Genomic DNA, 14,287 nt, shown 5'->3' with positions numbered 1-14,287 from the left:
AATCCAGAAAAAACAAAGGACTCAGCAAGGGGCTGCAACAGGAGTATGGGGACAAATCTGTGTGTGTAGGAGGAAGCTCGGAAGAGAGGAAGAAAGGAAACCAATTCAGTCTCAAACATCTGCCTGTCCGTGCACACAAGACACAGCAGCAGGGCTGCTAACTCACAGACCTGTAGTTCACAGGGGCCTAGACAGGGAAGAAGCCCAGCCCAGGGAGCTGTGTGGGCCTGGGAGAGGCCTCTCGGAAAAGTACCCTGCTAGGACCTGCATGGCTTACCCTGGGAAGCCAAGCAAGGCCGGCAGGTGGCAGGAGAGGTGGAACACTTTGGGGCAGCGGTCACAGCACAGCAACTCCCCTCCGTTGAGGCACACGGCGCAGAAGTCCTCGTTCTCCATGGGTACTGGGGGCCCCTTCTTGGCTCCAGGGGTCCGAGGAATGAGTCTTTGCTCCTCAGGAGATACACCCTCCCCCTCTGGTGTCTGCTGCCCAGCCAGAGAAGTGACAGTGACCTTTCTTCCCCCCAGACTTGGGGCCTGGATGGCATCAGGCATGTTGTTCTGGCTGACCTTGGAGAAGAAGGGAGTCAGCGGTCAGAGCATAGCACCAACAAGCTGTGGAGGGAGGGAGAGGATGGACTGACCAGGCCCCCAGGCCAGCTGAGCCCCAGGAATGCTGGGACAACCCCCTCACAGCCAGGGGTAAATCTGCACCGGGTCAGCGTCAGCAACAGCCAGAATTCTGACAGAAACAGAGAGAAAAGAGAGGCTCCCAGGGTGAGCCAAGTTCAAGGACAAGACAGAGCAGAGCGGTACCTTAATGGACATGCTGGAGGACTCAGTGCCACACTCGATGATCAGCAGGAAGCTCCCATCCTGCTCATTCTTTTGGGGTTTCAACTTGAACACTGGCATCTCTCCTGAGGAGGCAGCACAGATCTTGAGCCGCTCCAGCCGCACATAGGGAATCTTGGGCTCGCTGTGGAAGGGCCTGTGGCAAGAGAGATACCCCTGGGTCTCGGGAGGAGCCTCCTCTGACCCCAGCCTCTAAGTCAGCTCATCCATGATCCCACATGCTGCTGCCCCAGATCCCAGTCCCACCCTGTGCAGGCCTACATGTCACCTTCCTGCCCCGGGGGGCAGGGGGCCTCTGCTCAAAGAAAGGGAATTCCTAAAGAGGAAGCACATGCCTCCTGCTGCAGGAGTCAGGATTCCCTCCCACAAGATCCTAGGCTCCCAACCACATGATTCTACTCGAGGGTCTGGGAGTTGAAGAAGATGGTTACAGGTAAAGTTCTGCTTCTAGTTAGTCATGAAGGATGCTGGCTTCCTGTGCCAACCTCCCAGGACATGAGTTTGGAGGGTGAGAGAGGGAGGTTGGGCCAAAAGCCTGTTACCTGATACTCTGATTCTCCTTTGCATCCGTCTCCACGGCTCCTTGTTCAAAATGCTCATGCTCTAAGACAAAAGACAAATGCCTGTGATGTACATTTCTGATAACATGCCCTATAACCCATACCTTCCACTCATATGTACTACGCATCCCGTTGGCCACACACCTGTCACGCAATCATTACCCACACTGTAATCATTCATAATGGTGGCAATCCTACCATGGCTCTCCTTCCTCAGAGAGAAAGAAGGCCACCTTCTTTTAAAAAGATAAACAGGGGCATCTGCGTGGCTCAGCCGGTTAAGCCTCAACTCTTGGTTTCGGCTCAGATCATGATCTCAGTGTCCTAGGATCGAGGCCCACATCAGGCTCCACACTCAGTGCAGAGTCCGCTTGGGACTGTTACCCTCTCCTCTGCCCTTCCCTTCACATGTGCGTGCGTGCGCACTTTCTCTCTCTCTCTCTCTAATAAATAGATAAAATATTTTAAAAGACAAACAGAGGGGTCCCTAGGAAGCTCAGATGGTTAAAGTTCTGCCTTTGGCTCAGGTCATGATCTTCAGGTCCTGGGATCGAGCCCCACGTTGGGCTCCATGCTCAGTGGGGAGCCTGCTTCTTCCTCTCCCTACTCCTTACTTGTGTTCCTTCTCTCTCTCAAATGGGAATAAATAAAATCTTTATAAATAAATAAATAATAAATAAAAAGACAAACAGATATGGGGTGCCTGGCTGGCTTAGTCAGAAGAGCACGCAACTCTTGATCTTGGGGTTGTGAATTCGAGTCCCATGTCGGATGTAGCGATTACTTAAATAAAACTTTAAAAATTAAAAATTAAAAAAGTTAAAAATAAATTAAAAAAAAACAAACATTACATTCAGAGGCTATCTAGGGGTGAGTGTTGGGTCAGGTGCTGAGGGGCCAGCTTCTCCCCTTCCAAGTGAGTTCAGAAATCTCTTGTGCTCCATATACTAGTGTTACATGCTCTGAGGAGTCCTTCTGTCCAGCCTCCGCCTTTCCACCCAAGTGCTGGGATTTTAGTACTACCTGAGAGTCTAGTTCATACTCCATAGGCAAAAGGCTCCCTGCAGCCCTACCCCGAGTAGTGCAGTAGAGCCTGTGTAGACGGGCAGGAGGTGCTGTGGGGAGGGAGAAGGAAACTGGCATTTACTGAGCACACTCGGCACCAGGCACTTTCCATGGGCAACCAGGGCCCCCAAAATTTAACTGCTTAAAATTCAGGGTCCCATTATTATGCAGTTAACAAGAACCAATAAGTTGGTCTTTCAGTCAGTGTGAAAAAAACAAGGGGAAAAATTATTTCATTTTCATTTATTCAATGTATCAGAAATTGAGTGATCATTACAGACTAAACACTTATCATACATTAAAGAGAAAAAGTCCCAAACAGTCACTCCGTGGTTGCTTTCAAACTTCCCAGCTAGCCCTGGCTTATGACAGAAAAAAGGAAGCCCCATTTGAGAAGGTATGTAGGTAGCTGAGAAGAGAATCAGAGGGAGTCTGCACTGGTCCAAATTCCCTTTACTCTAGAGCACAACACAAATCCATAGGACTGCCAGGTGTGAGGCAAAGCATGGCCAATTCTTGTTACTACAGAGAAAGTCATCAAATGATCTCACTGTAGTTATTGGTCCCAGTAGTCTATGTAGTAGCTATGATTAGCCCCATTTACAGAGAAAGAAACCAGCTCAGAAAGGTCAAAGGTAAAAAGAACAGAACAAAGAATAAAAGAAGAAAGGTAAAAAGTTTTCTAAGTTAGATATACCTGACTCCAAAGTCAGATATGCTCTTTTCCCTAAAATATTTTGCTAAGGCTAGCCCCTCTGGGATGAGTTCTTCCTGTTTCCCCTGCTTCTCCTCCGCCTCCAGAACTTTTTGCATGGAAATGTTACAGGAGGCTAAGTCCTGGCCACAATGAGGGAAGCAGAACAGGTCCCAGTAAGTCCGTGTTGGAGGGAAGTGAAATGAGCCTGAGAGAGAAATGCTGCTCCCTCCTGCCTCAAGCCTGTCTCCTGACCTGTATCTGAAGTAGCCAGCATGAGTGACAGGCTGCTTACTGACTTGCACCTCACCTTTTGGGTTCCGGTATTGCTGCAGAGCCATGGATGTATTGACTGCTGGGACCAGTGGAGGTTTCTTCACAGAGAGGTTAATTGGCTCCTCCAGTTCTGAAGGCACAGCCAAATCCTTGGAAACCTCCAGACCCGGGGTTGTGGCGTCTTGTCCCAGAGAGTCAGTGAAGCGAGTAGAATCCTCATTCTCCATCTTTCAAAAGTGAAAGGCCAAAAAGAATCAAAGAAATCAGATGGTTTTACTGTTAGTAGTCATAGAGCTATTAAGCTAATGTCAGGATAGGCCTTTCAGGGGCCACCCTGCTGCTCAATGATGAGCAGAAGAAGTTTTATGTCATTTTCCCCAGGACTTACCTTACACAGGGCATTCCCAAGGGAGGGGTCAGCCCCATCTGCAGGGCACAGGCTCCCTCCAGTTCGGCCAGAGCCAGGACTGCAGCTGGATCCGGTTTCTGGTTGCATGTCAGAAGCTGGAGGCATGCTCTGCAGAGGACAAGTTGCCAGACTTGGCATAGTCTGGGTGGTACCAGACATTGGGTTGGGCCTGGCCTGCGAGTGATCACTTGCTAGGCTTGTGATGGCCTGGGAGGACTCATTCATCAGACCAGGCATAGACTGGGGCGTGCTGCGCACAAGGCTGGGTACAGTCTGCAGATGACTGACGGTCAGGCTGGGCATAGCCTGGTTTTGACCACTCATCAGGCCGGACACAGTTGTGGGTGTGCTGCTCAGTAGGCTTGGGACCATGTGGGAAGGGGCAGCAGTCAGGCTGCTCACACTCTGTATCTGTGGCTCTAGGGTCCTTGCCAGCCTGGTAGATGACAGCTCCATCTCCAATGTGTTGGAGAAGCCCATGATGCTCACCGAAGTGGAGTGCTGCGGGAACGAAGACAGCGTAGAGTCAGGCCATTAGCAGGGGATGAGGGGAGGGGAGGAGAAATGCAGCCCAAGAGAGCTCCCATGCTCAGATTTCACTCCAGCCTCAGAGTCTAGTAGCTGCAGGGAACTCAGACAACATATGAAGTCCTATTCCCAGTCCCCTACGCCAAGGAGGCTGCTAGGCTCTGACAGAGAGGGCGGCACAGACTGAGGACACTGGTGTGCATGTGTGTTTGTGAAACAGTGATGAAACAGTGTGGGAGAATGACAGAGATCACCTACAACCTGCCATGAGGGTGGTACACACACACACACGGAGCTACCATCAACCCACACTCTTCACCTCCATCCAGTACTTGGGCATAGGATCAGACTGTGGGACTGCCCTTCAACTTCACATTTCCCACTGACTAAACCACTAGTGCCTTCTCATCCCTGCTGGCATTCCTCTGGGCTAGTTTCTGCTACATATAAATGGAAAGAAGTCCAGAAGGCTCAAACTCTGATCTGCCTCAGGCCTTCTCTGAGATAATGCCAAGGTCTAGGGGCACCCAATCAGTCCTGGGGAACCTGAGCCAACTCTAGGCCCTTTTCATGGGCTTGCTTAGATCAACTCCAGAACCACTAGCATTAAGGGAAAGCTTTGACCAAGAGATGGGAAAGTCTTTCCTAGCCCAACTCTATCTGTCCAGGACCTTCCAAGCCAGAAGCAGAGAACATCAGAGCAGCTAGGTCTTAATATGACTGAGTATGGACAATCACTGGATGAGGCTGTAACTTCCCAACCCTAAGAATTGTTTTCTCCTGTCTAACTACTTGGTGTTGCAGGAAGAAGAGACCTAAAGGTTCATAAAGTGAAGTTAAAGACATAGATTTCTGCACTGGATGCATTCCATTTCACAGATTGGAGAAACACATATGATGAAGGGTGGATGGTGAGAGACTGGTTCTAAATGTAACATTTAGGAATTTAGAAGTTTGATATCCCTGCTTTTTTTTCTTTTTACACTAAAGATAGAACAACTTGGCATCTTTTGAAAGTCAAAGGGGAAACAAAGAGTAAATATCTCTAAGCTTCCAAAATCAGTGTCTTCAGCCTTTCCCCATGAGTAAGATATTCAAATTTCCACAGGAAAGTAAACACTTCAAATATCATTTCAAGTTTCACTACAAAATTAGCAAACCTATTTAACAGTGAAGAAAGGCTGTCCTTACGTCAGTGAATGCCCCTCCTAGTCACCCAGTTCTTCAAGTCAGATGCTAGGAGGGGAAGCATCAGTGGGCCATCCCCCCTCCCTCACCCAAGCTAATTCCAAACCTCATCAATTCTACCCCTTAAACAAGTCACATATCTTCCCACTAATTCCTCTCTATTGCTGGTATCCTAGTCTGGGTTACACTCTTGTATTTTCCCAGACGATAGCAGTAGTCTCCTCATTGGAGAAATATTTTCAAAACACAAATCTGACCACATCATTCCTTTGCATGAAGCCCCACAGTACACTGCACTGTTCTTAGGACAGCTGTGAAAATGACTGCCCATCCCCTGTCCTACTCTAGCCACAGTTCACATAACCACCCTCCCATTCTCTGAGCTCTAGCCACTCAGACATTTTTTTCAATCCCTGAAACATGCAAAGCTCTCTTTTCACCTACAACCTTCATCCCCTTCAAACAGACCTCTTCCTCTCCATGGAACATTCTCCTATCCCTGCCCCTATACCGCTTGTCCTTCTAAACTCAGCTCACCTGTGATTTTTTTTTCCTTTTCCTTTTTTTTTTTTTTTTTGCGGGGTGGGGTGATATTCTCCTAGTTGTGAGACTATATGATGAATCTCTATTTTCCCCCATAAACCATAAACTCCATTAGGGCATAGATTTTATCTATTTTGCTTACCCACTGTATTTCTAGACCCAGGAGCAGCTTCTAGACCGGACTCAATAAATGAATTCATGAGCTATTTAAAATTTTTTTAAAAAAACAACAACAATGTATGACTGTATGTTCTACAAATCTTGAACCAAATAAATAGCAGCTCGGCTCTATTAACAGCTGGATCTATGTGTCTCTCTAAAATCATGATTGTCTGTATATAGCTAACATTTATTGATCATTTATTACATGTGAGGAAATTTGTTAAGTATCTTACATACATTTCCTCACTAAATCCTCATCACAAATGTTAAAGGGTGGTTGTGAAGGTGACAAGGGTAAAGGGTTAGAACACTGTCCGCCACATGGCAGGTACTCTGTGACCCCCAGCTACGGCCGCTGCTGCCCCTCGTATTGTGACTGTTAGTGTTGTTCTTGCGGCCCTAACCCTATACTTGAGAAAAACGAGGCTCGGCAAGGCATCTGAAATGTTTTATGCAGTTGAACACATCACTTTGTAAATCTCCATTTTCCCTTTATTTGTGCTCATACATAGAAATGCAATTGACTTTTATAGGTTGACCTTGTACCCAGAGACCTTGCTGAAGTCGCCTGGGGAATTTCTGTGCACACAAATCTTGTCATCCGTGATTAGTTAAGTTTTACTCCTTCCTTTTCCTGCATTTGTGTTTCCGGCCTTACTCTGCCAGCTAAGTACAGGAGGACCAGGTCAAATGAAACTAGTGAGAGGAGCCATCCTAGTCTTATTTCTGATCTTGGGGCAATCCTTTCAATGTTTCAACAAATAAGCATGACATGTGACGTGGGATTTTTACAGATTTAGAATCCAGATCTTCGGCGCTGAAGCCACAGTCTTGACCATGGCCTGTCTGGTTTGGTCCTTCTCTGTGGGAACTCAGCTTCCCCTCTCCCACACTCTGCTTCAGCCACTGTCCTTACTTTGCCTGCTTTCTTCAACCGTCTCTCTCTTCCTCTCCTGTTTTTCGTTTTCTTATCACCTCTTTCTCTTCCCTCCCAATGCTTTCCCCTTGTTATTTCACTGCTTTGGTAAAGCTTTTATGTTCTATTCTTAATTCTCAATTTTAAAAAGCAGACGAGCTAAATATAAATGCCCTTTGTCTCCCCAGAGTTTGTTTTTTGTATGTTCCTTGGTAGTTCAATAGTGTTCGATAAAAAGGCTCCAATTTGCTCTACAGTCGAAGTCCCAAGATAAATACTGAGGAGAAGGTGGTCTGGGGAGAAACGCAAAACAAACTGGGTAGATTAAGTATGGAAGAGCTATCTCAAACATGCCGTAACCTGCCTCCCCTTGGCATCCCCGCTGTCCTGGTTACACACTACAGCATTTTAAGATTCTATCTTTCCTTATCTAAAGACAAGAATGCCCAGTGATGGTTGCAATCCCTTCTGTAATAAATGACAGTCTAATCCTTTGAGTTGGTTTCTTTCAGCCTTTCCCCATTTGACATGTATATCTTCTGCAGCTCTGGTGGTCATTTCGTCTGCGAAAGACACAGATGGCTCTTTGAGATCCTTGGTGCCAAGCATGAAGGGCACCAAATAACTGCCAGTGGCAATCCCAAGTAAAAACAGTCAGGTGCTGTATGTCACAAAATAGGCACAACATGAAATTCCCAAGGACAAAAACTCCCCAGATTAGAGGTAGGCTATCTCCACCTCTATCTGCAGATTAGCGGCAGGATGCTTTTGTAGGATATCAACTTCCTTTCCTGATTACTTATTGCATATCATGAAGTGTGACTTAATGTAATGATAGAGGAGGGTATGCAGACTGAGCCATGGAAGAACTATGGAAATTCCATCAGAGTTTATTTTGAGCTGGGCCTGCTGAACCTGCTCCTATAGCACCAGGTCAATAACATGTCCTAAGATACTGAAAACTAGTCTTCTTCATGTCCACATCCACAGCCAACCTCAAGGAGACCAAGGCCATCAGGAAGTGGGGGGAAGCTCTGGTAGTGGTAAAAAGAACCTGAGAAACATCCACGTGAGAAGTCTGAGAAGGATCTCAGAGGAAGTGCAAGGAGGAAGCCAGCCCCACCCCATTTCTACAGGCTACACAAATACAGTGGCATTTCAGGAACACAGGTATACTGTGGTGGTATTGTTGATATTTCATTTGGCTCTCTGGAGTGAAGAGGTACAAAATATAAAAACAAGGGATTCCTGAGTGGCTCAGTGGGTTAATGCCTTTGGCTCAGGTCACAATCCTAGGGTCCTGGGATCGAGTTCCGCATCGAGCTCCTTGCTCAGTGGGAAGCCTGCTTCTCTCTCTGCCTCTGCCTGCCACTCTGCCAGCCTGTGCATGTTCTTTCTTTCTGACAAATAAATAAAATCTTAAAATACACACACACACACACGGAAATATTTCTTGTGCAGGAACAAAGAGAGGATTGAGAACCTCCATCCTACCCTGCTGTCAGTGCTACTAGGTGAGTAGGGAGAAGGAGAGGGCCAAATTTCAGGGCTAGGAAAGGAGGCTGGGTCTCCAGGGTCTGGAAGGAAGGATGGGGCTTCTTGAGAGCATGCCAGGCTTGGGCACGTGGCTGCACTTGACATTTGGTGTCGCACACCCAGGAGAAGCTCATCCCTCCATGGAGATGATGCTGCCTGCCCTCTCTAGCACCCAGGATCCTTCAGGGGTGCAATGTGAGGAGGCAAAATTATATGGCCAGCTGTAAGGTCTGTATAGAGCAACTGCTTCCCAAGTTGTCAGCTACATAACAGATACCTTGCCTTCTTCACATACAAAACCTACAGATTTCATGAGGTAAAAATATGTATTTTGAGGTTTGCAAGTGAAAATAAACTATTTTCTAGATCAGGACAGAAAGAGAAGTCAAAAATGCCAAAAATATTGACTCTGATAATAAGCTCAGGCACTGGGGTACAAGGGGAGACTGCCCTGAGCCTCTTACCTAGCATCTCATCGCTTGCTCCTAATTTTCTCTCCTTCTCCCATACTTGCATGATCCTATCTCTGTTCCTTTCCTCTCTTATTTTTCTTCCTTGATCTGTTTTCCACCTGCCTGACCTGTGACCTGTCTAAATTATCCCACCTGAAACCTACAGAATGTAGCTGTCTGAACCACCTGCCTTCACAACGTGCCTGACCTATGACCTCCCTGAACTGTCTGACCTTCAGGCTCTTTTACTAGTCACCTATGCAGTTCTTCACCCACCTAGCCTGTCTCCTGTTTGACCTCTGCTCTTCCACCTGGTGCTCCCCTCCCCCCATCCTCACCATTCAGATCTTGTTCTGGAGTTCAATGTGCTTACATTATTGCAATGACTGGCACACGGTATTATCGAAATTCAGAGAAAGCATGGTTCCTTCATTCAACAGAAAAGGAAACTGAGACACAGAGTCATCACTCACAGATTTCCCAAGCGTATATAGGCCCAAGACTAGGAAGGTTTAAAAATCTTCTGGCTGGTTTTGATTTTGTGCCATCAGCCATAAAGCTAGTAGTCTAGTAAGACATGATAGAGAAGTCAATAAACAGACACTTAATGCACATGCCCTGAGTTTAATATAAGTTCCAGGTTCTTACAGCAAGATAATATTGCTGGGGATAGAGTAGCACAAATAGGGTGGTGTTCCACAGAAATTAATTTTCCAAGTATCTGAAACATACCTCTTTTCAGTAACAAATGCAATTGGCTTTAAAATATCTTAGGAGTACTTCTAAAACTTTACACACCACCTTGTCATAATAAACAAAGTACATGGAGCCTCATTACACCATTCTTAGTGACATAAAGGAACTTGGATGGACTTCTATTGCTGGAGTAGGCTGCAGTTCAGTGATGCTTTAAGGTCTGTAGGACTGAGCCTGTCCCTTCGCCAAATGACCTCCCAGTGTGGCACTTTCCCAGGTGATGTTTCCTGTCTTCTCCCTTGTCGTTAGCTGCCATTACAGAAATCCCAACTCCTTGCTACTACCCTGCTTACTGCTCTAATGCAGGAAAATGAAAAATTCTAGAGGAAACCATATAACTAAGCTTGCAGTCAAGACCTCTGTCTAGATATCTGAGCAGGGACTTATGATCTCACACCAAATAGGATGTGTGGGTGTATGACCTCTGTTCTCATTGCTGCTCCGAAGCTTCACCTGCTCACTTCTGGTTTTAGGGTTTTGTCCCAATCATCAGAATTGTTAAAGACTGACCACCCTGTAAACATACACAGGAGAAGGGGCAATGACTTGGAAACTATCTTGGAAACACACTAAAGGCCTTCACTTTGGCTGAAGGAAACAGATAAGAAGACAAGGATTGAGATAAACAGACTTATGAATTAAATCTTGGAATATTTGAGTGTTTTGACAGCTTCACGTCAAGTAGACTAGTTGAACATTAGTAGATTTTCAAACAACTGAGTCAGACATCTGAGGAAGGAACTAACTTTCCTAGCAAGTGGTTTCATAAGTTGTTGCCCTTTAATAACAGTGAGTGCTCCCCCAACTCCATAAAAAGCTCTTGTGCAAATTAAGGCTACTCCTGTGGATATGGTAACATATATTAACTGACCAGAGTCAAATGGGAAAACATTAATGGGTGGTGGAGAGAGACGAGCTGAAGAGTGCCCTGCGCCCTGATGATTCAGGAAGGACAGGAAAAGCAAAGAGGACTCCAGAGTCTAAGGGGGAAGGAAGAGAAAAAGAACAAGTGGATTCCAGTAAACCTGAAGTAAAAGCCAGAATGAGTGGAACCCCCAAAACCCAAGCCTTGGAGACTAGGAGAATTTGCCCAGAGATATTTTGGCCAGTCCAGTGTAAGGAAATTCAGGGCCCAGAAACAAGGACCCGTTTTCTCACGGACCAGGAGACCTAGACAAGGATCTTAGATTTGGTCTGTGAATGAAATCGAGCTAGAACTGAGGAAAAGACCCTTCCTAGAGGCTGTGAAATTCAGGAAGCCAGACCTGAGGAATGCTTGGCTTAGCTTCTGAGCAGCACAGAGCAGATCTCTGTACAGTTCTGCAATTGCTAACTGCTGACCAGAACCTGGGCTGTGCCCTAAGAAAGCCTCCTGAGGCCCTGGGAAGGTTCTGACCAAGTTCTGCTGTTGAGGCCGAGCTTTAAAGAAAAGACCATTGCTGGAGTTGAGAAGCCATGATCTGGCCCACAGACGTGAATTGGAGACCATGAAGGCAGGACACCCCGTATTTCCTTATGAAACCCAGGATTTAGAGAATGAGTTTAAGCAAGATACTTCCCGTCACTGGGCTTTAATTTCCTCCTCCACATGCTAATGTAGATCTGAGTTGTAGGAATCAGATTGTGAGCTCAGGCATCAGAGTGCTTTGGTAATGAAGTGAATGCTTGTGTGAGTCATCATCCCTCGCTCTTCTGCGTCACTCTTACTAATGCAGACCACAGGAAAGCCTCCTGCTTAGGCATCGTTTGCTAAAAATAAATCTCAGATTCCTCTGAAGCCATCAGCAGGATCCTGGTGGTCTCTCAGCCTCCTGCAGAGGATGTAGACCACATGTAAGCAGAAGAGAGGTCCTCCTGCAGCTGAATTGGGCTCAGATAGGCTCTCTGTGATGCCTACATCGTTGACTCCACAAGAGCTCTGAGGAAGACAGTGTGTGTGTTTCTCATCAGTTGACTCGTTCAAAAGTACAAATGAAGCCATCAAAATGCCTTCCGGGTTTACTCAGGATGTAAGGAGTTCTGTCATCACGCTGTAACCATGGTCTCTTCAGAGTGGCTAAACCAAGATGAGGCAACTGCGAGGGCCAGACAGATGTCAAAATTCATTCCAGAACACCCTGCTAGATACAGGGAAGGTAGTAGGCGTCGCTGCCTCTGAGAGAGCAGAGCTCAAGCCACTAGAAAATCCTTCAAAAATTTGCCTATCTCACTTTTCGGCAGCAATGCTTTCACCAGCAGTTCAGTTAGCACCAACTCGAGAGGGCATGTGCGCAGCTGCTGTGCTGTCACTGAAGTCCTCCCCGTGGTGACGGAATGTCAGTCGGCAGCTCAGACCAAGTCCCTGCAGAATACTCAGAGGGGCGCTGGCTGCCCCGGCTTCCTCCATTCTGTGGCCTTCCCATAGACCTCTGACTTTCCTGGTACTTGCAGGCCATCACGGGCTTAGGAGCAGGCTGGAGGCTAACACACCTTGACCAGATAACCAGACGAAGCTGGGTCCTAAGACCTCTCCCCAGCAGGGCCTAGGCTACTCCCAATGAGTGTAAAGAGGAAAATCCAGCAAATGAGAGGCCAGATGGAGTCCTGACTCTCCCACGGCAGTGCCCAAGGAGAGGCGATCTAACCTAGCCCCTGAGCACGGCCAGGGTCAGGAACCTGTGCTCTGGTCCTAACTTTTCAATGCTCTGCTGTATAGCTCTTAGGTGGGTCACTTAACCTCTCTGTGTCTCAGTTTCCACATCTTTCAAAGGGGAATATGAAAGTGGCTTCCTCATAGTACTTCTAGGATAAACAAAGAGATAAAATGAAATACTCCATGTAAAAACCTAAGGGAACAGGTAGAAAAATGCTATACAAAGTATTATCATTCAATGATAAGATACTCAAAATGTTATTCCATGTTCTCAACCATCTCACCCTCCACCATACCCAATCCCAGCTTCAAGGCAATGAATTCCCTCAAAAAAGAAAGTCCTTTTTCTTATTTTGGTAGCTTTGTGTCTAACCAGTAACTCTCTCAGTCAAGTAGACCCAAAGACTCCTCTAAGCCAGGATGGCAACACTGAGGTTCTTTTTGTGGTTGGTGGGGGTGGGGAGTCAAAGCCATGAAGAAGCCTACAAAATTATCAGGAAAGGGCCAGGCCACATACTCCTCTGAACCTCTCCCTGAGCCCAGGTTAATAAGGGCCAGAGATAGCTCCAAATGAGGACTTTCGAGTTCCTAGGACCTTACTAACCCCACTGCCAACCCAGAGCCACACAGTAGCATCCCCTTGATGCTCAGAGAGCCCTGTGGGCCACCCACACGAGCACAAAGACTTCATGTTTGCACACGCTCCCCTCCTTTCCTCCGTACTGTCTATAGAAACAGAAGCAGGCCCCATTAAAGCAGTAGCAATTTGTACACGGCTTCTCCTAACCCCTGAGCACTGCCAATCCCCATATTTCATTCTGAACTACTGACATCAAGAGCTAGCTAACTTCTGGGCATCTTCTTATATAGCTTCCACAGGAGAATGCCAACAATTCAAATATACCTTTTTTCCTCCCCCAAAATAGGCTCTTCTTCCCATGCTCCCACCTCAGTGAACGGCAACCCAGTGGGCAAGACAAACCTGGATGTCAAGCCAAAGGACCTTCTCTCCATCACTTCCCATCACCAATCAGACTCCAAGTCCAAAAGCTCCTGTGATCTGATCTCTTGAAGTCCATGCTTCCTCCTTATACCCATTGTTGCTGGTTCCATTCAATCTCTCCTTGTTCTCCTCTGTACTATTTTGGTCTCCCTTCCTATAGCTAAAGTGACCTTTCTAAAATTTAATTCAAACCATGTCCCTCCTTGCTAAGAAATCCTTCCTTCACTCCTCACAACACAATTCCCAAGACTAAATGCTAAACTTTGAGCACAATTTACAGGGCCTTCCAAGCAGTCTGCTTCCATTCCCATTCCTCAGTCCACCTCATGTTCCCACCAAGCCAAGTACTCTGAAACCCCCTGACGTACCCCAGGCTTTCTCTCACTTCTGGACCCTCCTACTGGCCGTTCCCTCTGATTATTTAGTCCAGCCCTCTCCCTCATCTCCCTTCACTAGCCTGACTTCTTCAAATCTCAGCTTAAAATCATGTCCCCTAGGAAGTTCTCTGTGAATAGTTTTTCCAATGTTACACGCTCCTTCTCTCTACCCCAGTGGCTATCCCAGCACTTTATCACATTTATTGTTGCTGCTCATTTAACCATCTGTCTCTCCCACTAGACTGTAAGCTCCAATGTGAGACTCTTATTCACCGATATGTGCCTGACACCTAGCAAAACATCTGACACATAGTAGGAGACAGATCTATATTTTTTGA

At 46.8% G+C, this 14,287-nt stretch overlaps 1 protein-coding gene across 4 annotated transcripts in view; it reads right to left on the bottom strand.

Annotated features, from left to right (window-relative positions):
• Positions 1-14,287, bottom strand: part of TRIM66 (tripartite motif containing 66) — a 57,253-nt gene that overhangs the window by 5,837 nt on the left and 37,129 nt on the right. For all 4 annotated transcript variants that reach the window (XM_045065854.1, XM_004751917.3, XM_004751918.3 and 1 more), the window contains 5 exons: positions 3,836-4,357; positions 3,482-3,674; positions 1,395-1,455; positions 814-988; positions 278-567 (listed from right to left, as the gene is read on the bottom strand). In XM_045065854.1, coding sequence (XP_044921789.1) covers positions 278-567; positions 814-988; positions 1,395-1,455; positions 3,482-3,674; positions 3,836-4,357 — 1,241 coding nt within the window. The remainder of the gene's footprint in view (positions 1-277; positions 568-813; positions 989-1,394; positions 1,456-3,481; positions 3,675-3,835; positions 4,358-14,287) is intronic.

This window comes from Mustela putorius, unplaced genomic scaffold, assembly GCF_011764305.1.
Source record: "Mustela putorius furo isolate JIRA1106 unplaced genomic scaffold, ASM1176430v1.1 tig00003859_pilon_pilon_pilon, whole genome shotgun sequence".
Lineage (NCBI taxonomy): Eukaryota > Metazoa > Chordata > Mammalia > Carnivora > Mustelidae > Mustela > Mustela putorius.
Note: the sequence above shows the minus strand (reverse complement) of the source record. Positions and strands in the feature narration are given on the sequence as shown.